The 24,332-nt window shown below is 35.7% G+C and overlaps 1 protein-coding gene across 5 annotated transcripts in view; it reads left to right on the top strand.

Annotated features, from left to right (window-relative positions):
* LOC137642449 (trypsin Tyr p 3.0101-like) overlaps nt 1-24,332 on the top strand; it is a 126,927-nt gene that overhangs the window by 32,885 nt on the left and 69,710 nt on the right. The window contains exon 1 of one of the 5 annotated variants that reach the window (XM_068375008.1): nt 22,017-22,126. The exons of 3 other annotated variants lie outside the window; for them this stretch is intronic. In XM_068375008.1, the coding sequence (XP_068231109.1) occupies nt 22,088-22,126 (39 nt within the window). In that variant the 5' untranslated portion in view covers nt 22,017-22,087. Of the gene's footprint in view, nt 1-22,016; nt 22,127-24,332 lie in introns of those variants that run through there. One more of the 5 variants, XM_068375010.1, reaches the window with a different exon arrangement.

Genomic DNA, 24,332 nt, shown 5'->3' with positions numbered 1-24,332 from the left:
GTACCCTCAAGCAAGAGAACTACCTCAAGATAGCGGAAGATCATGTTACAGAGGTTATAGCGCTACCCAAGACTAGAGAACAATGATTTATTTTTGGAGAGTCTTTTTCCTAGAAGAGCTGTTTATCAAGGCTAAATAGTCTCTTCTACCCTTACCAGGAGGAAAGTAGCCATTGAACTATTACAGTGCTCAGTGCAACGGTTAACCCCTTGAGAGAGAAGAATTGTTTAGTAATCTCATTGTTGTCAGGTATATGAGGACAGAGAAGGTGAAAAGAATAAGCCAAACTATTCGGTATATGTGTAGGAAAATAGAGAGGGATCCTATGTGGTACTGTCTAGTCAGTCATAGGACCCAATAACTCTCTAGTTGTAAATACAGTTACAGATTTTTTTTTTCTCTTGAAATGGGATGAGGCTATAATCTATCATACTGTAACACTGGCAATTGTTTCTAATTTAAGCAGGGATTTTGTGCACATCACGGTAAGAGGATTACAAAATGTGACGATTGCCAAAGAAATTGTTAAGAATGCAGGTATTAAAAATAAAAGAGATGAGATTCACTGATGGGAAGGCTAGAAAAAGTTTCATTGGTGTTTTAATCCAAAAAAAAAGGGGGTTATTGTAATGGTAATGGCTAGAATAAATATCTTAGTCTTCAAATTCACCAATAAACGAAAGAATGAATATATGAGCTGTGAGTTACGATAGGAGGATGGAAAAAAAATCACATATTTGAATGCAAATACCTCGGCCGGCGAAGATTTAAAAACAATTCAGTGAACATGTTACATGGAGGAACCACGAACCAGGGGCAGGAGTGTTCAGTCAAGGCTTTCTTCCTTACGTCTTTTCTTGGATTTCTTCGGCCATGGATGTGATAAGAACGTCGTTAAGCAACGCGTCACATTAGCCTTTGTTCTTCAATAAAAGATATACTTATGTTAGTGCCCAACAGAAGACCGAATGGAAACTTTACTCGGAGGATATGATTTGTTAAAATGCTGCTGCAGAAAATGCATCCAGAAAGGTGAGTGAATAACACTGTAAACGCAACATAGCGGGTGTTCTTTGTTGTTAATCGGATTTTCAAACATATCCTCCGAAATAAAATCCCTCTTATTATTATTACAACATTAACATCATCATTATTTGGAGTAGCAGTAGTTGTGATAATTAATCTTATGGTCTCTGAAAAGGGAAACCGGAATTTCCTTTGGTTGTTCTACGTTCCTCGCCACCCATTCCATGATTGCGGGCGTACTAATACATGTGCATGTGCAAAGCCTTGTAATTTGCAAAAAGTTCATTGTCAGTAGTCACCTCCTACACAGACACCACAGCTTGCATACCTTTACTTCCAACTTACATAACCTGTCTAATATATCGGCCAAATCCTTTGGTTGGCGATTCTAATACTGTAACTCTCTATACCTAAATAAATCCTCTGTTGTAACACCAGTCTCTCTGCACAACTCACAAAACATGTAATTTTGATTCCTGTTTCTAAAATGTTTTTAAGTCTATCATATTCAACCATGTCTTTATTACTATGGCAGCTTCCTCAGTGTCAAGTTCACCCGAGTTATCTCTTCTGCCATTACAATAATCAAATCCAACTTTGTCATTTCTGCTTACTTTTCTACGATTTTCCTTTTATCCTTTGGTCACTATACTTTTTATTAGAGTTCTTGCTTTCTATATATTCTTACCTCTTCAATTTCAGTATCATACTTTTAGTTTATTTCTAGAAGACTTTTTTTCCTTGTATATAGTTGTCTTATTTGGTATTTCGTTATTTTTTCAACTAATTCTGTTATAAAAGAGCATCACCTTTTTATACTAGATTCTATTCTCAACTGGCTATATAACCGTTTCCCACATTGACCCACAATACAGTATAGTTGCAACTAGTTCACACATTCCTTCAAGATCTTGGACTGTTTGCCCTCTAAGAGTAAGTCCTTAATTTCTTTTCACCTTTCTAACAGCTTATGTCTCAATATTTGCAAACATTGTAAGTATCAGTTTCAATTTCATTTATATCTATTCTCACCAGCAATGACAATTTCCCACTTTTAACGTCACCATATTTCCTTAATTATCCAACTACATATCCCAAAAGCTTTAGAAGCAATTAGGAAAAAATGTAAAATTTTTAGTGCAGTATTCGTCAGCCATTGGAGGTGATGGCTGTGATTATTGGAGATCCCACATGTTCTTCGTCACATGTCCATTAAAATGGTTTCCCTTTATAATTATGGTTGTGAGGAAATAATCATGTTGAGCAAGTATTTAAAATATATGTTTGAGCACATTTACCAGAAATATGTTGCTGAAATAGTGCATTAATTCAAATGACGTTATATATAATTCGTTTTGATTCAGGTGTTCGAAATTTGTGCTTTGATGGCTAATATAAGATTTCACACTTCATAGATGGGACAGGAGTGTAATGTTGTAATGATGAAAGTTTCTTTGGCACGTAAAAGGGACTCTTCTTTTTTTGATGGTTTAAATCCTTTTAAGCATCGCATTAGAATCCAGTAATGACAGCATAATTATAAGCCTCGCATAAATCCCCCCAACCTACGATACATATGGTTGAATATTCCTGTTAACGTCTTCTATAGATTCTTTTAAAACTTTTGAAAAGTTGCTATTAAAGAAAAGAATCTACAGTATCTGCCAAGGCAGTAATCATGATTGAAAAGGGCTATCATCTATCATTTCAGAATCTCTTATCAGTATAGTTTTCATCACACGATACCTGCAGATCCCTTTGCTTTTCGACCTTGGTATCTAGCTGACACAGAATCTTATTCATCTTAGCTAAAGTACTTTTACTTTATATTTGCTTTAAACAATACACTTCCTCGGTCAGTTTTAATCTTACTATACTGTGCTTTACCCATGAATAGGTGAATAGACTTTCCTGTCTGAATTTATCAACAACAGGAGGATACAGCATGATTATTATTTACCTTAATCACCTGATGGGCAACAACATTTCCTTGAATTTTATCTAGTTTCTGGCTGTCGGCAAATTTTTCGAGAAAAAGCACCATTCTGTGCAGAGCATTTTTATGGCTTGAATCATTGTAACCCATCTGGAGAAAATTCCAGTAATGTTTTTCAACCATATGATATGCCCTTTGCAAATTATACCTCACAGTCTTGTCCTATTCATATAGAGTTTTCTATGCTTGAGGTTATCTATTGGTAACTACAAATCTGCCAAAAAAATTACCTATGGTGGATTCTAGTAGATGGGTTTAGTTTTCATCTATATATAATAAAACATATCCTGCCGACACTAATCTAGATCAATTTAAATATAAAAAAAAAAATGGAATATTACCTGAAATATGTCATTTAGTTATTGAACTAAGCCAACTGATTTTGGATATTTGTTGTCCTGATTTGTTCAAAGCCAAAAACTTACAAACTTCTTCTATCAAATCTGACTCTAGTTCTTGGTCTAAATGAACAGCATCAGGGATGCTATACTTAGAGAATATATAGTCATCATACACGTTGGATATTGACTTTGGTTTAGATCCAATGAAAGAAAAGTATCCTTCCTATGGAAAATGCTCAATCATAACTGGAATATATTAATACCCTCATGATATTATCACTCTTTTCTGTAGAGGATATTCTTAACTGTGAGGTCCTAACAGTGCTATTGGGATTTATGGTGGAGACTTACTAGCTGCATTCCTCTAACACTGTTCATGCCACTCCTTTATATCCGTCCTCTATCTCTATGCCTTAAGAAGCTTTGCAAAATTTTACGGATTTTTTTTTTTTTTTTTTTTTTTCAAAATTAAAATGCTCCCTGGATGGTCACGGATGCTAAGCTAAGAGCACCTTACGTCTATACGATCTTGAAATCAGGAAACAATATCTGCTGTGTTAATTGTGCCATATTCTATACAATGCTCCATCTTTCAATTGCATATCACCTCAATGTCAGCTATTTTACAAAACAAAATGACTGAAATTCCCTCTGTCAATCAATTTACACAACTGATAACTATACCGTTTCCTCCTCCAACAGCGAATTTTCTGAACAGATCAATGGTTTTTCTTCACAAACATGGCTACATAATGGTAAACTAAACATCCCTTAGCAATTGTTCTGGGTGATGTTCATGAGGATTCGAAAGTCCCCAGAAAGTCTACCCATTGGTTTTGAATTACGAAGAGCCCTGTTTTTACCACCATGAAACTGAAGTAGTGAGTGTTTTGCATCTGCTGGGTACTTGCTTCAGAGCACACATGCCGCATACAATGCAATTTACAACAAGTGCATCAGCACATCCTTCGGCCATTGATTAGTCTTCCCAGGGAATCTGTATAATTTCATCATTTGACCGAAATGTTATACTCCATACCTATACCAAATCATTTGCTATCGATTATAACTGGCAACCCAACATATATATCAATGACCTGCATCAATGCTCCTTAGCAATTCAAGCTATACAAGGTCAGGATACCTATGGTTCACCCTTAATAAAATCACGAGAACAGCATGGCCCGTTTTTCAGTTTAAACAATCAAGCAGTGAATGGGCACAGCCTTTGCTTGAAGCCCAAACCTTCTATGATTCCCAGCTTTCTTTGAGTGGACGTATGCCTGTGCTTTATGCTTTTTAGGTTGAAAATAAGCCCACACTTCATCAAATTGTGAAGGCGTTGCATATCCCTTAGTAATGCAGGATATTTCTTTATTGGGGAATTCTTGCTATTACTTCAGTACCTTTGCTTCTCCCCGCCAGCAAAGATTACCACTGGTGAGGAAGTTTTGTCCATATAAATTTTTTTCCCCTAAATGGTGGTCCTTTATTGTCAAAACAATTTTGTGATGAAAAGCATTTTCCACGTAAAGCACACACCTAATCCCAGGTGTAAATGGAATATAGACTTTATTTCCCTACTGATTAAGCTTTCTACAATTATTATGATTCTATGTATGATAGAATGTCTTCATCCTGAGATAGATGTTATGATACATGCTGATTTTAGCACATTTTTAGGTTTTCCATTACTGTTTGTAACTAAATATGTGTTCTTTCCTGGCACTGCAACTCAACCTTTGTTTGACTACCTACTGAGGTACCCCTTTTCTTTGAGGTACGAAGCAAAGCTTTCTTAACATGTTGGAACTTCTTTTTATAATATATATTCACAATAGGTGATGGCTTTGTTCAAAGGTTATCCTAATATGTTGTGTAAATATATCATTGAATATCTGTAGTTAAGCTGCAAATAACTCAGATTACGAAACCATATTACAAGTGAAATCAATCTCTGAAGAAACGTGTTTTCTCTCTCTCTTTCCATCTAATAGCCTATTTGCCTTTCTTAATCTTACTATCTAACTATAGTTCTTTCTCCTTATTTCAAAATATCGATATCTGTCTATCTACCTACATATCAATCTATCCTTTTGTATTTTAGTCTATATATTCACTAACATAATGTCGATTACCAATAAGATACAGATGAGCATACATTTGTCATCTGAATCGAATTTAAGTTACAATTCTCAGCACAGCTGAACAAATTTTAAAGGTTTAAATGGCAGGAACAAGGAACCGTGACTTTGCCATGTCAAGCAGGACAGTGCCTTTGAGACTGACCATATATACATATGATCAGTGCCCAAGCCTCCTCTCCACCCAAGCTGGGACCAATGAGGGCTAGGCAATGGCTCCTGATGACTCAGCAGATAGACCTTTAGGCTCCACCAAACACACCACCCTTAGCTCACAAGGATTGTGAGGTTGCAGCGACCAAAGGAATTAAAGCATTTGAGCGGGACTTTAACTCCTGTCTGATGATCACCGGACAAGGATGTTTCCAACAGGCCACCAAAACCTAACCAATAAACTTTAATGAGTTTCCATCATGAATAACTGAAGACTCCATTAAGCCCAATAATTTCATGTTTTGAGAAAAGCACTTTAGCAGAGATTGGAAATAAAAATTTCTCATGAAAACCGAATTTCAGGTGTATCATTAAAGCGAAGGTCAGTGCAAGGGTGCAATCATGTAAAGGAGGCACGTGGCCCACTTGTACATCGACCAACTCACATTTCGTATAACGCTTGACTGGTACCAGCATCTGCTGTATTAAAAAAAAAAAAAGCTTTAGATGGGTACCAGCATCTGCTGGATTAAAAAGAAAAAAAGCTTTAGATGGGTACCAGCATCTGCTGGGTTAAAAAAAAAAAAGCTTTAGATGGGTACCAGCATCTGCTGGATTAGAAAAAAAAAAAGCTTCAGATGGGTACATGCATCTGCTGGATTAAAAAAAAAAAGCTTTAGATGGGTACCAGGATCTGCTGGATTTAAAAAAAAAAAAAAGCTTTAGATGGGTACCAGCATCTGCTGGATTAAAAAAAAAAAGCTTTAGATAGGTATCAGCATCTGCTGGATTAAAAAAAAAAAAAAGCTTTAGATGGGTACCAGCATCTGCTGGATTAAAAAAAAAAAAAGCTTTGGATGGGTACCAGCATCTGCTGGATTAAAAAAAAAAAAGCTTTAGATGGGTACCAGCATCTGCTGGATTAAAAAAAAAAAAAACTTTAGATGGGTACCAGCATCTGCTGGATTAAAAAAAAATAGCTTTAGATGGGTACCAGCATCTGCTGGATTAAAAAAAAAAAAGAAAGCTTTATATGGGTACCAGCATCTGCTGGATTGAAAAAAAAGCTTTAGATGGGTACCAGCATCTGCTGGATTAAAAAAAAAAGCTTTAGATGGGTACCAGCATCTGCTGGATTAAAAAAAAATAAAGCTTTAGATGGGTACCAGCATCTGCTGGATTAAAAAATAAAAAAGCTTTAGATGGGTACCAGCATCTGCTGGATTAAAAAAAAAAAGCTTTAGATGGGTACCAGCATCTGCTGGATTAAAAAAAAAGAAAAAAGCTTTGGATGGGTACCAGCATCTGCTGGATTAAAAAAAAAACAAGGCTTTGGATGGGTACCAGCATCTGCTGGATTAAAAAAAAATAAAGCTTTAGATGGGTACCAGCATCTGCTGGATTAAAAAAAAAAAGCTTTAGATGGGTACCAGCATTTTCTGGATTAAAATAAAAATAAAGCTTTAGATGGGTACCAGCATCTGCTGGATAAAAAAAAAAAGCTTTAGATGGGTACCAGCATCTGCTGGATTAAAAAAAAAAGCTTTAGATGGGTACCAGCATCTGCTGGATAAAAAAAAAAATAAAGCTTTAGATGGATACCAGCATCTGCTGGATTAAAAAAAAAAAGCTTTAGATGGGTACCAGCATCTGCTGGATTAAAAAAAAAAAAAGCTTTGGATGGGTACCAGCATCTGCTGAATTAAAAAAAAGCTTTGGATGGGTACCAGCATCTGCTGGATTAAAAAAAAAAAGGCTTTGGATGGGTACCAGCATCTGCTGGATTAAAAAAAAAGGGGGGCTTTGGATGGGTATCAGCATCTGCTGAATTAAAAAAAAGCTTTGGATGGGTACCAGCATCTGCTGGATTAAAAAAAAAAGCTTTGGATGGGTACCAGCATCTGCTGGATTAAAAAAAAAAAGCTTTTGATGGGTACCAGCATCTGCTGGATTAAAAAAAAGGGGGGCTTTGGATGGGTATCAGCATCTGCTGAATTAAAAAAAAAGCTTTGGATGGGTACCAGCATCTGCTGGATTAAAAAAAAAAGGTTTGGATGGGTACCAGCATCTGCTGGATTAAAAAAAAAAAAAGCTTTGGATGGGTACCAGCATCTGCTGGATTAAAAAAAAAAAGCTTTGGATGGGTACCAGCATCTGCTGGATTAAAAGAAAAAAGCTTTGGATGGGTACCAGCATCTGCTGGATTAAAAAAAAAAGCTTTGGATGGGTACCAGCATCTGCTGGATTAATAAAAAAGGGGGGCTTTGGATGGGTATCAGCATCTGCTGAATTAAAAAAAAGCTTTGGATGGGTACCAGCATCTGCTGGATTAAAAAAAAAAGCTTTGGATGGGTACCAGCATCTGCTGAATTAAAAAAAAGCTTTGGATGGGTACCAGCATCTGCTGGATTAAAAAAAAAAGCTTTGGATGGGTACCAGCATCTGCTGGATTAAAAAAAAAAAAAAGCTTTGGATGGGTACCAGCATCTGCTGGATTAAAAAAAAGGGGGGCTTTGGATGGGTATCAGCATCTGCTGAAATAAAAAAAAGCTTTGGATGGGTACCAGCATCTGCTGGATTAAAAAAAAAAGCTTTGGATGGGTACCAGCATCTGCTGGATTAAAAAAAAAAAGCTTTGGATGGGTACCAGCATCTGCTGGATTAAAAAAAAAAAGCTTTGGATGGGTACCAGCATCTGCTGGATTAAAAAAAAAAAGCTTTGGATGGGTACCAGCATCTGCTGGATTAAAAAAAAAAAGCTTTGGATGGGTACCAGCATCTGCTGGATTAAAAAAAAAGGGGGGCTTTGGATGGGTATCAGCATCTGCTGAATTAAAAAAAAGCTTTGGATGGGTACCAGCATCTGCTGGATTAAAAAAAAAAAGCTTTGGATGGGTACCAGCATCTGCTGGATTAAAAAAAAAAGGCTTTGGATGGGTACCAGCATCTGCTGGATTAAAAAAAAAGGGGGGGCTTTGGATGGGTATCAGCATCTGCTGAATTAAAAAAAAAGCTTTGGATGGGTACCAGCATCTGCTGGATTAAAAAAAAAGCTTTGGATGGGTACCAGCATCTGCTGGATTAAAAAAAAAAGCTTTGGATGGGTACCACCATCTGCTGGATTAAAAAAAAGGGCTTTGGATGGGTACCAGCATCTCCTGGATTAAAAAAAAAAAGCTTTAGATGGGTACCAGCATCTGCTGGATTAAAAAAAAAAAAGCTTTGGATGGGTACCAGCATCTGCTGGATTAAAAAAAAAAAAAAAAAGCTTTAGATGGGTACCAGCATCTGCTGGATTAAAAAAAAAACTTTAGATGGGTACCAGCATCTGCTGGATTAAAAAAAAATAGCTTTAGATGGGTACCAGCATCTGCTGGATTAAAAAAAAAAGAAAGCTTTAGATGGGTACCAGCATCTGCTGGATTGAAAAAAAAGCTTTAGATGGGTACCAGCATCTGCTGGATTAAAAAAAAAAAGCTTTAGATGGGTACCAGCATCTGCTGGATTAAAAAAAAATAAAGCTTTAGATGGGTACCAGCATCTGCGGGATTAAAAAAAAAAGCTTTAGATGGGTACCAGCATCTGCTGGATTAAAAAAAAAAAGCTTTAGATGGGTACCAGCATCTGCTGGATTAAAAAAAAGAAAAAAGCTTTGGATGGGTACCAGCATCTGCTGGATTAAAAAAAAAAGGCTTTGGATGGGTACCAGCATCTGCTGGATTAAAAAAAAAATAAAGCTTTAGATGGGTACCAGCATCTACTGGATTAAAAAAAAAAAGCTTTAGATGGGTACCAGCATTTGCTGGATTAGAAAAAAAAATAAAGCTTTAGATGGGTACCAGCATCTGCTGGATAAAAAAAAAAAAAAAGCTTTAGATGGGTACCAGCATCTGCTGGATTAAAAAAAAAAAAAAAGCTTTAGATGGGTACCAGCATCTGCTGGATAAAAAAAAAAATAAAGCTTTAGATGGGTACCAGCATCTGCTGGATTAAAAAAAAAGCTTTAGATGGGTACCAGCATCTGCTGGATTAAAAAAAAAAGCTTTGGATGGGTACCAGCATCTGCTGAATTAAAAAAAAGCTTTGGATGGGTACCAGCATCTGCTGGATTAAAAAAAAAAAGGCTTTGGATGGGTACCAGCATCTGCTGGATTAAAAAAAAGGGGGGGCTTTGGATGGGTATCAGCATCTGCTGGATTAAAAAAAAGCTTTGGATGGGGACCAGCATCTGCTGGATTAAAAAAAAAAAGCTTTGGATGGGTACCAGCATCTGCTGGATTAAAAAAAAAAAAGGCTTTGGATGGGTACCAGCATCTGCTGGATTAAAAAAAAAAGGGGGCTTTGGATGGGTATCAGCATCTGCTGAATTAAAAAAAAGCTTTGGATGGGTACCAGCATCTGCTGGATTAAAAAAAAAAGCTTTGGATGGGTACCAGCATCTGCTGGATTAAAAAAAAAAGGCTTTGGATGGGTACCAGCATCTGCTGGATTAAAAAAAAAGGGGGGGCTTTGGATGGGTATCAGCATCTGCTGAATTAAAAAAAAAGCTTTGGATGGGTACCAGCATCTGCTGGATTAAAAAAAAAGCTTTGGATGGGTACCAGCATCTGCTGGATTAAAAAAAAAAGCTTTGGATGGGTACCACCATCTGCTGGATTAAAAAAAAGGGCTTTGGATGGGTACCAGCATCTCCTGGATTAAAAAAAAAAAAGCTTTAGATGGGTACCAGCATCTGCTGGATTAAAAAAAAAAAAGCTTTGGATGGGTACCAGCATCTGCTGGATTAAAAAAAAAAAAAAAAAAGCTTTAGATGGGTACCAGCATCTGCTGGATTAAAAAAAAAACTTTAGATGGGTACCAGCATCTGCTGGATTAAAAAAAAATAGCTTTAGATGGGTACCAGCATCTGCTGGATTAAAAAAAAAAGAAAGCTTTAGATGGGTACCAGCATCTGCTGGATTGAAAAAAAAGCTTTAGATGGGTACCAGCATCTGCTGGATTAAAAAAAAAAAGCTTTAGATGGGTACCAGCATCTGCTGGATTAAAAAAAAATAAAGCTTTAGATGGGTACCAGCATCTGCGGGATTAAAAAAAAAAGCTTTAGATGGGTACCAGCATCTGCTGGATTAAAAAAAAAAAGCTTTAGATGGGTACCAGCATCTGCTGGATTAAAAAAAAGAAAAAAGCTTTGGATGGGTACCAGCATCTGCTGGATTAAAAAAAAAAGGCTTTGGATGGGTACCAGCATCTGCTGGATTAAAAAAAAAATAAAGCTTTAGATGGGTACCAGCATCTACTGGATTAAAAAAAAAAAGCTTTAGATGGGTACCAGCATTTGCTGGATTAGAAAAAAAATAAAGCTTTAGATGGGTACCAGCATCTGCTGGATAAAAAAAAAAAAAAAAAGCTTTAGATGGGTACCAGCATCTGCTGGATTAAAAAAAAAAAAAAAGCTTTAGATGGGTACCAGCATCTGCTGGATAAAAAAAAAATAAAGCTTTAGATGGGTACCAGCATCTGCTGGATTAAAAAAAAAGCTTTAGATGGGTACCAGCATCTGCTGGATTAAAAAAAAAAGCTTTGGATGGGTACCAGCATCTGCTGAATTAAAAAAAAGCTTTGGATGGGTACCAGCATCTGCTGGATTAAAAAAAAAAAGGCTTTGGATGGGTACCAGCATCTGCTGGATTAAAAAAAAGGGGGGGCTTTGGATGGGTATCAGCATCTGCTGGATTAAAAAAAAGCTTTGGATGGGGACCAGCATCTGCTGGATTAAAAAAAAAAAGCTTTGGATGGGTACCAGCATCTGCTGGATTAAAAAAAAAAAAGGCTTTGGATGGGTACCAGCATCTGCTGGATTAAAAAAAAAAGGGGGCTTTGGATGGGTATCAGCATCTGCTGAATTAAAAAAAAGCTTTGGATGGGTACCAGCATCTGCTGGATTAAAAAAAAAGCTTTGGATGGGTACCAGCATCTGCTGGATTAAAAAAAAAAAAAGCTTTGGATGGGTACCAGCATCTGCTGGATTAAAAAAAAGGGCTTTGGATGGGTACCAGCATCTGCTGGATTAAAAAAAAAGCTTTGGATGGGTACCAGCATCTGCTGGATTAAAAAGAAAAGCTTTGGATGGGTACCAGCATCTGCTGGATTAAAAAAAGAAAAAAAAAACTTTAGATGGGTACCAAAATCTGGTGAGAAAAAAAACTAGATGGGTACCTTTATTGATTAAACTAAAAAAATCTCTCCGTTGGTATCAGAAACTGCTGAATTGAAAAAAAAAAAAAAACTCTTTAGGTGGGTATCAGAAACTGCCGAATTGAAAAAAACTCTTTAGGTGGGTATCAGAAACTGCTGAATTAAACAAATTTTTATAGGTGGGTATCGGAAATTACTGAATTAAAAAAAAAATAGGGGTGTATCAGAAACTGCTGAATTAAAAAACACTTTAGGTGGGTATCGGAAACTACGGAATTAAAAAAAAAAACTTTAGGTGGGTATCAGAAAATGCTGAATTAAAATAAAACCTCTTTAGGTGGGTATCAGAAATTACTGAATTAAAAAAAGCTTTAGGTGGGTATCAGAAACTGCTGAATTAAAAAAAAAACTTCAGGTGGGTATCGGAAATTACTGAATAAAAAAAAAAACTCTTTAGGTGGGTATCGGAAATTACTGAATTAAAAAAAAACTCTTTAGGTGGGTATCAGAAACTGCTGAATTAAAAAAAACTCTTTAGGTGGGTATCGGATATTACTGAATTAAAAAAAAACTCTTTAGGTGGGTATCAGAAACTGCTGAATTAAAAAAAAAACTCTTTAGGTGGGTATCGGAAATTACTGAATTAAAAAAAACTCTTTAGGTGGGTATCAGAAACTGCTGAATCAAAAAAACTCTATGTGGGTATCGGAAATTACTGAATTTAAAAAAAAAAAGTTTAGGTGTGTATCAGAAACTGCTGAATTAAAAAAAAAAAACTCTTTAGGTGGGTATCGGAAATTACTGAATTAAAAAAAACTCTTTAGGTGGGCATCAGAAACTGCTAAATTAAAAAAAAAAGTCTTTAGGTGGGTATCGGAAATTAATGAACTAAAAAAAAAAAAACCCTTTAGGTGGGTATCAGAAACTGCTGAATTAAAAAACACTTTAGGTGGGTATCGGAAACTACGGAATTAAAAAAAAAAACTTTAGGTGGGTATCAGAAAATGCTGAATTAAAATAAAACCTCTTTAGGTGGGTATCGGAAATTACTGAATTAAAAAAAGCTTTAGGTGGGTATCAGAAACTGCTGAATTAAAAAAAAAACTTCAGGTGGGTATCGGAAATTACTGAATTAAAAAAAAAACTTTTTAGGTGGGTATCGGAAATTACTGAATTAAAAAAAAAAACTCTTTAGGTGGGTATCAGAAACTGCTGAATTAAAAAAAAACTCTTTAGTTGGGTATCGTAAATTACTGAATTAAAAAAAAAACTCTTTAGGTGGGTATCAGAAACTGCTGAATTAAAAAAAAAAAACTCTTTAGGTGGGTATCGGAAATTACTGAATTAAAAAAACTCTTTAGGTGGGTATCAGAAACTGCTGAATCAAAAAAACTCTATGTGGGTATCGGAAATTACTGAATTTAAAAAAAAAAAAAACTTTAGGTGGGTATCAGAAACTGCTGAATTAAAAAAAAAACTCTTTAGGTGGGTATCGGAAATTACTGAATTAAAAAAAAACTCTTTAGGTGGGCATCAGAAACTGCTAAATTAAAAAAAAAACTCTTTAGGTGGGTATCGGAAATTAATGAATTAAAAAAAAAAACTCCTTAGGTGGGTATCAGAAACTGCTGAATTAAAAAAACTCTTTAGGTGGGTATCGGAAATTACTGAATTAAAAAAAAAACTCTTCAGGTGGGTATCAGAAACTGCTGAATTAAAAAAAAAACTCTTTAGGTGGGTATTGGAAATTACTGAATTAAAAAAAGCTCTTTAGGTGGGTATCAGAAACTGCTAAATTGAAAAAAAAACTCTTTAGATGGGTATCGGAAATTACTGAATTAAAAAAAACTCTTTAGGTGGGTATCAGAAACTGCTGAATTAAAAAAAACTCTTTAGGTGGGTATTGGAAATTACTGAATGAAAAAAAAACTCTTTAGGTGGGTACCAGAAACTGCTGAATTAAAAAAAAACTCTTTAGGTGGGTATCGGAAATTACTGAATTAAAAAAAAAACTCTTTAGGTGGGTATCAGAAACTGCTGAATTAAAAAAACTCTTTAGGTGGGTATTGGAAATTACTGAATTAAAAAAAAAACTCCTTAGGTGGGTATCAGAAACTGCTGAATTAAAAAAAAAACTCTTTAGGTGGGTATCGGAAATTACTGAATTAAAAAAAAACTCTTCAGGTGGGTATCAGAAACTGCTGAATTAAAAAAAACTCTTTAGGTGGGTATTGGAAATTACTGAATTAAAAAAAGCTCTTTAGGTGGGTATCAGAAACTGCTAAATTAAAAAAAAACTCTTTAGGTGGGTATCGGAAATTACTGAATTAAAAAAAAACTCTTTAGGTGGGTATCAGAAACTGCTGAATTAAAAAAAACTCTTTAGGTGGGTATTGGAAATTACTGAATGAAAAAAAAACTCTTTAGGTGGGTACCAGAAACTGCTGAATTAAAAAAAAAACTCTTTAGGTGGGTATCGGAAATTACTGAATTAAAAAAAAAACTCTTTAGGTGGGTATCAGAAACTGCTGAATTAAAAAACACTTTAAGTGGGTATCGGAAATTACTGAATTAAAAAAAAACTCTTTAGGTGGGTATCAGAAACTGCTGAATTAAAAAAAAACTCTTTAGGTGGGTATCGGAAATTACTGAATTAAAAAAAAAATCTTCAGGTGGGTATCAGAAACTGCTGAATTAAAAAAAACTCTTTAGGTGAGTATCGGAAATTACTGAATTAAAAAAAAAAAAACTTTAGGTGGGTATCAGAAACTGTTGAATTAAAAAAAAAACTCTTTAGGTGGGTATCGGAAATTACTGAATTAAATAAAGAAAACACTTTAAGTGGGTATCGGAAATTACTGAATTAAAAACAAAACTTTAGGTAGGTATCGGAAATTACTGAATTAAAAAAAGAAAAAACTCTTTAGGTGGGTATCGGAAATTGCTGAATTAAAAAAAAACTCTTTAAGTGGGTATCGGAAATTACTGAATTAAAAAAAAAAACTCTTTAGGTGGGTATCGGAAATTACTGAATTAAAAAAAAACTCTTTAGGTGGGTATCAGAAATTGCTGAATAAAAAAAAAAACTTTAAGTGGGTATCAGAAACTGCTGAGCTGAAAAAAAAGACTCTTGAGATGGGCATAGGCTTCTGGTAAAAAAAAAAGTCCTAGAAGGGTACCAGCATCTGCTGGAAAAAAAAAACTTTAGATGAGCACCACTATCTACTGAATAAAAAAAAAAATGATCTTGTTTAGAAAATGGAAGGATATGCTTCAGCAAATGACTCCCTCTTAAAGGAGGATTAAGATGTGATTAATATGGATTCGTGCTTACACAAACCGTATATCACGTATAATCTATTTGTACTGAATTCATTAAATTACAAAATTAACTAGAACCCATGGAGAACTTTACTATATATGTGATAAGATGAACATTTTAGTAGTTTACCACTTCAGGATTACCGTATAATGAGACAATCAAGGATCTACATTTAGTGCCTTCAAAACGCTGCAAATATTTCCATATACAGTATGTTAGTTTTCATTCTGGCCACATAAGTAAAGTTTAGATATATATATATATATATATATATATATATATATATATATATATATATATATATATATATATATATATATATATATATATATATATATATATATATATATACACGTATATATATATATATATATATATATATATATATATATATATATATATATATATATATATATATATATATATATATATATATATATATATATATATATATATATATATATATATATATATATATATATATATATATATATATACAGTATATATATATATATATATATATATATATATATATATATATATATATATATATATATATATATATATATATTTATGTAGAGTGGAACCTCTACACACGAACGTATCTACATCCGAATTTTCCAACATCCGAAGTAAAATTCGAGCAAATTTTTGACTCTACACCCGAATTTTATTTCGACACACGAAGTAAGCAATTTTCGTCGTACCACTTGTATCCGAATTTTTCTACACGCAAGTACAATTCGAACACGTTCCTACTCTACACCTGAATGTTTTTTTCGACACCCGAAGTAAACAATACTCGTACGCGTAGTCGGTGCTCATAACGCCTGAAGTGTTTTTTATTTCCGCCGATAGAAGGCAGCACTTCGACCTCGGAGGGACCCTCAATTAGCGCGGCTTGGGTCAGTCCTCTGTTCTCGTCGGCTTCTTGCGGTTGTGCTCTGTGCGTTCTGCTATTAACTCTGTTTTAATCGTGATTTTTTACGTGCATCCTTTAACGGTAATTTACGTAAAGTATGGGTCTTAAAAGGCTTAGTTTTGCCAGTGGTAGTGGTAGTGGTGAGAAAAGGAAGAAGGAAATGCTTTCTTTAGACGTTAAGCAGGAAATTATTGAAAAACATGAGTGAACTTGCTAAACAGTACGGCCGTAATATGTCGACGATCTCGACAATCCTTAAACAGAAGGAAGCTATTAAAGCAGTGAAGCCTTCTAAGGGGATCACCATAATTTCAAAACGCCGTAGCCCTATCATAGAAGAGATGGAACGACTTCTGCTAGTGTGGATCAAGGACAGAGAGATCGTTGGTAACACCATCACCGAGACCGTCATCTGCGAGAAGGCGCACGCCATCTTTACAGACTTGAAGGAGGAGAGCTCTGGGGGTGATGCTGGGGAGAATTCAACCGAGCCTTCCTCAGATGATTTCAAGGCATCTCGTGGCTGGTTCGAGAAATTTAAAAACGGTCCGGGATTCATTCAGTTGTTCGCCACAGAGAGGCTGCTAGTGCGGATACAAAGGCTGCAGCTGACTTTGTCAAGGACTTCGAAAGGATCGTGCAGGAAGAAGGCTACGTAGAGCAGCAAGTGTTTAATTGTGATGAAACCGGGCTGTTTTGGAAGAAGATGCTGAGTCGAACCTACATCACCGCCGAAGAGAAGAAATTGCCTGGACATAAGCCAATGAAGGATCGGTTGACTCTTGCCCTATGTGCCAACGCCAGCGGGGACTTTAAAGTCAAGCCCTTACTGGTTTACCATTCCGAGAACCCTAGGGCCTTTAAGGCACACAACGTCGATAAGGACCAGCTTCATGTTTTCTGGCGATCCAACTCGAAGGCCTGGGACACTAGGCAATTCTTTGTGCAATGGGTTAACCAAGTTTTCAGCCCTTCTGTGAAGAAGTATCTTCATGAACAGAAATTGCCTTTAAAGTGCCTGCTATGCCTTGACAATGCACCCGCTCCTCCCCCCCCCCTCCCCCCGGACTTGAAGATGATATCTTCGATGAATTTAAGTTCATAAGGTGCTGTATCTTCCACCGAATACCACCTCTATCCTCCAGCCCATGGACCAGCAAGTCATCTCTAATTTTAAGAAGCTGTACACCAAGCACTTATTTAAGCAGTGCTTTAATGTCACGCAAAGCACCAACTTAACTTTGCGTGAATTTTGGAGGAGCCACTTCAACATCGTGCACTGCTTGAAGATCATAGATCAGGCTTGGGTGGGATTAACTCGACGGACCCTCATTTCTGCCTGGAAGAAGCTGTGGCCTGATGCAGTTTTCTTCCCGAGATTTTGAAGGTTTTGACCCCAAACCTGATCCCGTGGTGGGTGCAGCGGAAGCCGTAGAGGAAATCGTCTCCCTTGGCAAGTCCATGGGTCTGGAGGTCGACACAGATGACGTTACAGAACTCGTCGCCGAACATCACGACGAACTTACCACGGATGAGCTCAAGGAACTCCATGCTATGTCTGAGCACATGAGTGATGACAAGGAAGGGAGCGAGGAGGTAGAACATGTGTTAGGTTCGGCGCATATAAAAGAGGTGTTAGGAAAATATCAAGACGTGGTCGACTTCATCGACAAATACTACCCAAAAAAAATTGCAGGTTTGTCGTGTAGTTTCGCAGTTCGATGATGTTTGCCTAACTCACTTTCGAAACATTCTGAAAAGCCGTACCAAGCAATTATCTATCGATAATTTCTTTAAAAAAACTGCGAAGCGAACTTTGTGAAGAGGATGTAAGTGATTCGAAGAAAACGGCAAAGAGTGAAGCGGAAGAAAGTGAAACAAAGAAAACGGCAAAGAGTAAAGCGAAAGAAATTCAGTCAATTTTAAGTGTAGAGAGTGAAAGTGATTAAAATTACGTAATCATCAAAAAGAAAAAAAAGAAAATGTAAAAAAAATATAAAATATAAAAATAAAAAAAAATAAGCTAAGTTATGTTAAAGTTCACTTAGTGAAAGTTAGAATAAGTTACGGTAGTGTACGTTTATCGTAGTTAACCTCTCTACCTACTCGCCGCCCGTCCATCTCCTCTCTGCGTAGCAAGACTAACAACACCTGCGCTGGAGTTTCTAAGGTAAAGGGACGCTAAAAACCCGTTTCTTATTTATCATTTTTTGCTAATTCTTCTTATTTACATGTCTATTATCTAATTTAGTGTGCATTATTCTCATGGGAAATTATGTATAGTAGTTTATTAAGAAGTTATCATAGGTTTTTGGGCTCAACCACGGATTAATCCTATTTCAATGTACAGTATTCTTATGGGAAAATTCGTTTCTACATCCGAACATTTTCTACATCCGAAGTTGGTTCTGGAACGGATTATATTCGTATGTAGAGGTACCACTGTAGTCACAAACAAGAAATCAAAATATTCAAATATTGTATCTCTAGATAGATTGTAAAAATAACCATTTTTATAACAACAACAGGCAACGTGATAGAAAAACTTACTCGTACTACTATATAGATATTACCTTTATGAATAAAAAGAAAATGCAGTTAATTACAAATTTAAGAACACTAATGTATTTTTTTTTCTATTAAACCGAGTAGAAAATTGTGCATTAGTCAATCAGAAATTTAGGAAAAAGAATCCATGTGATAAAATATTTCAAAGATATGTTTTTCTTGTGACGTAAAACATACCTGGCTCAGTACTTGGGGCAAGGTCTATAGACCTTGACTTGGGGCTGCCGGATTATCCGTATCTACGAATATGGAATGATGGATGGACTTGTGAATTTTGTAATATGGTCCAGCGTTGGGAACTTCATTCAGCACCAGGAAGTAGAAATAAAAGAGATGGAGTAATAAGAATTGCAGAGGATTTCTATACAATTCTATACAATAGTGATATATGTAGTAACTTTGTCAATAGAAATAAGGAAACACCTGAGCCGGTACCAAAATTAACAGTAGAAGTAAAGAAAGCATTAAAAGACACGAAAAGACGCAAAGCAGGAGAAGATGGCCTGACAATTGATTTAATAATAGATGAAGGAGATTTGATTGTAAATCTCGCTGAACTTTACACAAAATATCTGCAAGAATGCTTAGGAAACTTCATCATTATACTAATTCACACAAAAAAAGGGACACAGAGAAGACATAGAAAATTACCGCATAAGTTTACTCTGAGTAATATATAATATTTTTATAAAGATCACATTATGCAGAATAGGATTGTTGTGGCCTGATCGGTAACGTCTCTGCCTGGTGTTTGCCAGTCGGGGGGTTCGAGTCCCGCTCAGACTCGTTAGTGACATTAGTGTCTGCACCATCCTTGTGAGCTAAGGTTGTGGGATTTGAATGAGCCTATAGGTCTATCTACTGAGTAGCAGCCACTGCCTGGCCCTCCCTGGTCTTCGCTTAGATGGAGAGGAGGCTTGGGCGCTGATCATATAATATATGGTCAGTCTCTAGGGCATTGTCCTGCTTGCTAGGGCAATATCGCTGTTCCATGCCTCTGCCATTCATGAGCGACCTTTAAACCTTTAAAAAGGACAGCTAGACTTTAATCATCCAATAGAGCAGGTAGGCTTTAAAAGTAGGTATTCAATATATGAACATATCCATGTAATTAACCACCTGATGGACAAATCAAGAGTATGACAAACCACTATACAGTATATGGTATTTATAGACTTTTATAGACTATGAAAAAGCATTTGATTGTCAAAACTTAATCAGTAATGAAAGCACTAAAAATACAAGGAATAAATGAAGCCTATGTTAGAACAATTGAAGATAGCTATACGGGAAGTTTAAAGGTTTTAAAAGTCGCTCATGAATGGCAGAGGCAAGGGACAGTGGCATTGTCCTATCAAGCAGGACAATGTCCTAGAGACTGACCATATATACATATGATCACCATTCAACCCCCTCTCCACCCAAGCTAGGGCCAAGGTGGGCCGGGCAATGGCCTGCTGATGACTCAGCAGATAGACCTATAGGCTCTCCCTAACCACCCCTCCTTAGCGCACAAGGATGTTGAGGTTGTAGCGACCAAAGGAACTATCGAGTTTGAGTGGGACTCGAATTCGTCAGGGATTTACCAGTCTGGGACGTTACCGCATTGGCCACCTACAGCAATCCTAAAACTGCATAAAATAGTGAAAAATTTTGATTGAGAAAGGAGTTAGACAGGGAGACCCCCCAGTTAATTCTAATAGCCAAGCCTTCTTCATCATGAGCCTCAATACTACACAGTATTCTAGAAGTTTTATTCCAGCTGTTACAAGTTGTGGAATGATCTTCCTAATCGGGTAGTTGAATCAGTAGAACTTCAATAGTTCAAAGTTGCAGCAAATGTTTTTATGTTGACCAGGCTGACATGAGTCCTTTTATAGTTTATATGTGACATATCTGTTTTTGACGTTGTTAATAGTTTATATAGGACATATCTGTTTTGACGTTGTTACTGTTTTTAGAATGATTTATTGTTAATTTATTCTCATCACTTATTTATTTTCTTATTTCCTTTCTTCACTCGTGCTTTTCCAACTAGGGTTGTAGCTTAGCTAGTAATGATAATAACAATAATAATATTCACAGCGTGCCTAAAAGTCTTTTAAGAATTTATATTGGGAAAATGTAGCAATTGACATTAATGGGAAATACCTTAATAACTTAAGATTTGCAGATGACATTGCTCTGTTTAGTGAATCATGGGAGGAATTGCAAAAGATGATACAAGATTTGGATAAAAAAAGCACAAATGTTCAATGAAAATTCAGAGACAACAAATAAGGACAGACAGTAAGAATTTCCCCAGGACATAAAACCGAAATTAAAAGAAGGATAATCATGGGAGGGAGAGCTTTTGGCAAACAAAATGAGGTTATGAAAAGTAAAAAGTTAAATAAGAAAAATATTTTCATTAAATGGTCCAACCAGTATTAACTAATGTACACAAACTTGGACCCTTAAAAGAGCCTTAGAACACAAGCTAGTTGCAACTCAAAGACCTATGGAAAGAATAATGATGAGATGAACACTAAAAGAGCAACATGGATACGAGAGCTAAGTAAAGTAGATGATATTCTAACGATGTGTAAAAAAAAAGAAATAGACATGGGAAATCATAGAAGAGTGACATGTAATACATGGACATTAAGAATAACAGAATGGGTCCCTACAGTAGAGATTGCAAAAAGAAGCAGAGGAAGGAAAAGACGATGGATTGACAAGGTAACAAAATATGCGGCTATAAACTGGCATTAAAAAGGACCATAAACAGATGCTAGTGGAAGGACATGTCTGAGACCTTTGTCCTGCAGTGGACTAGTTATGGGATATATATATATATATATATATATATATATATATATATATATATATATATATATATATATTTATTTATATATATATATATATATATATATATATATATATATATATATATATATATATACATATATACACACAAACACACACACACACATATATATATATATATATATATATATATATATATATATATATATATACATATATATATATACATATATATATATATATATATATGTATATATATGTATATATATATATATATATAGAAAGAGAGAGAGAGAGAGAGAGAGAGAGAGAGAGAGAGAGAGAGAGAGAGAGAAAATATTACAGGAATATGCTAAGTACATTTATAACTAATAATAATTTTACAAATCCGCCTAAAATTTATGTTTTCATCAATCACAAGTGTTTGAAAAGTGTTAATGGCATCAAATACTGCGTCAACCAATGAGCAGTTGCCTACTGTCTACATATAAAGTATTTAAGGGAACACTTCAACCTCAGAGACGAACCAACTTCTTGATCCGCCGCTTCAGTTGTCATTCCACTTTCGTTGGTCGCAACTGCAAGAAGACTTCTTCGGTCGACTGAGCCACGATGGAATCCATTCCGAGGACTTTGACTCTGGTCCTCTTGGTAAGCATAACCATTTTCGCATGTTCTTTTAAAGCCGGTTACAGATCGGGCCACTTCTACAATCCTTCGATTCTGCGAGACATTTAGCGAGTTTCAAATGGAAATGATTCGTGTCTTTGTTGATTATTGTCTTTAGTAACTGAATATCTGAACGTTTTTTTTTCTGCATTAGATTCTTTCCACTGCAACATACAGTAGATCAGTAACAGTTATTTTCAATAACTGCTAATTTCTTTCTTATAGTTTTATGTCAACCTCACAATTTCTTTGACTGCACTTCTATACTGGGATGACGAGAATTGAGAATAAGATATTTGAAAAGAAAGAGATGAGATTTTCGATTGAAAAATATCTGAAAAAGGTGTGCCATATCAAGGACTTCCTTTTGGCCTTTGTGTGGTCATGTTAATCTTCAATTACGGTTTAACTATGAGAGGAGGCTTAGGTGTGGCAACCATTTTGCAATCCGGGTACATGTTATGAAGCATTTCTGTTCTTTTATCCTTGATTTTCGCTCAAAATAAATAGATAAAACGTATAATCCTCAAATAGACACAATAAATTATGTAAAAAGATAACTCACTCACCCTGGCATTTGATTGATTATTAACAAGAATGTGAAAATTTCGTATAATATAAACTGCTAAACTTTTCGGTTTGAATCGCTTTAGCGAGATGAAGGAACATTGAAAAGGCCTTATTAGTATACGAAACGTGAACTCGAGTTAGGAATGAAGAAATTCCTCAGTAAAATCATGGTGGAATATAACCATGGAATTCTTGTGGCCCCAAGTGTGTGACAAATCTTTTCCAAGGTTCTGATTGGGTGAGTAACATGTTATCAAATTCAAAATGATTGATTCATATAAAACAAAGTCAAAGGACAATTCACCGAGTAGGGTTCAGTGTAATAGAACTATCAAATGAGGAAAAAAGGGAAAAATAAACAGGGAATTATATTCTAGTCCTCATGAAGAAAGTATATCAATAAAAATTAAACAAATAGGAAATGAATATAATTTTGCATGAATAAACAAGTGAGATACAAGACAGGATGACAACGAATATGGTCATTATGCTTTACATAAGCTTGAGCCACTGGGTTGAAATATGATCTCTCTCTCTCTCTCTCTCTCTCTCTCTCTCTCTCTCTCTCTCTCTCTCTCTCTCTCTCTCTCTCTCTCTCTCTCTCTCATAGGATGTCAGAATGATCTCTGGACCTTTCCCTCACAGGAAAGGTGTTGGTCCTGATTTAGACCAGTTATTCCCAAGGTGGACCGTGGGAAGAAAATCCTAGGGCGGTGTAAAAGAAGGTGGCGTATAGGTGTCGTGAGCGTTTGAATCTTTGATAGAAAAAGTTCTGGACAAAATCTGCATCACGATCACTTCATTAACTTTACAGAAGGCAAGATTTCGGCTAAAGCTCTGCTCAAGCAACTGTGCAATTGCATTTTACACATGTTGAAACTGTGAGGGCAGAACTGATGCGAATAATGACGGAAGTTTTTCCTTTCATGTTGCTGATATTGGTACATTTATGTTATAATTGTTGAACAAAAAAAATAGGTTTTGTTGTGGGGTATGTGTTGTTTTGAATTTAAAACGGGAGTTGGTAACAAGAAAAGACCGAGAGTGACTAAATCCATCCCCATATCACTGTTTACCTACATTATAGCTCCCTCACCAGATAACGTATTTATACAGTACTGTAAATGTTATATATATAAACACATGTCGTGGATTCCTTTTCATATACAGTAGAGGAGTCTAAGGTTAGTTAAGTTTTACATCTTTCATATTTTGATAATTATTTTGTTAGAAATAAACACTTTTGGGCTTCTTAAAGCTTGGATCTATAAAGATATGAAAAATTAAGAAAATAATGAAAAAATATGTCCCATACATTCCTGAAATTATCCCGGAAGGAGCCTTGAAATGTAACACCCGCGGGATTGGTACCCCCTTGGAAGTTTAACAAATCAACAAATGGGTGGATGTTTACATTTTAAGGACACTTAGTAATCCGAATAGACCCTAACAGTCATTCTGCACTGGCAAACACTAAATTAAAGCATCGCAAGAGGAAGAAAACTTGAGTGTCATTTCCTCTAATCTCTTTAGTATCAAAACACTTCCTTTGCCCCAATTACCGCATAGTATTAATCCATAAGATTATCAGCACCAGCATTCTGCTGATATACCACGT

The sequence above is a fragment of the Palaemon carinicauda genome, chromosome 6 (genome assembly GCF_036898095.1).
Source record: "Palaemon carinicauda isolate YSFRI2023 chromosome 6, ASM3689809v2, whole genome shotgun sequence".
NCBI lineage: Eukaryota > Metazoa > Arthropoda > Malacostraca > Decapoda > Palaemonidae > Palaemon > Palaemon carinicauda.
This window is presented reverse-complemented; position numbering and strand designations above follow the sequence as displayed.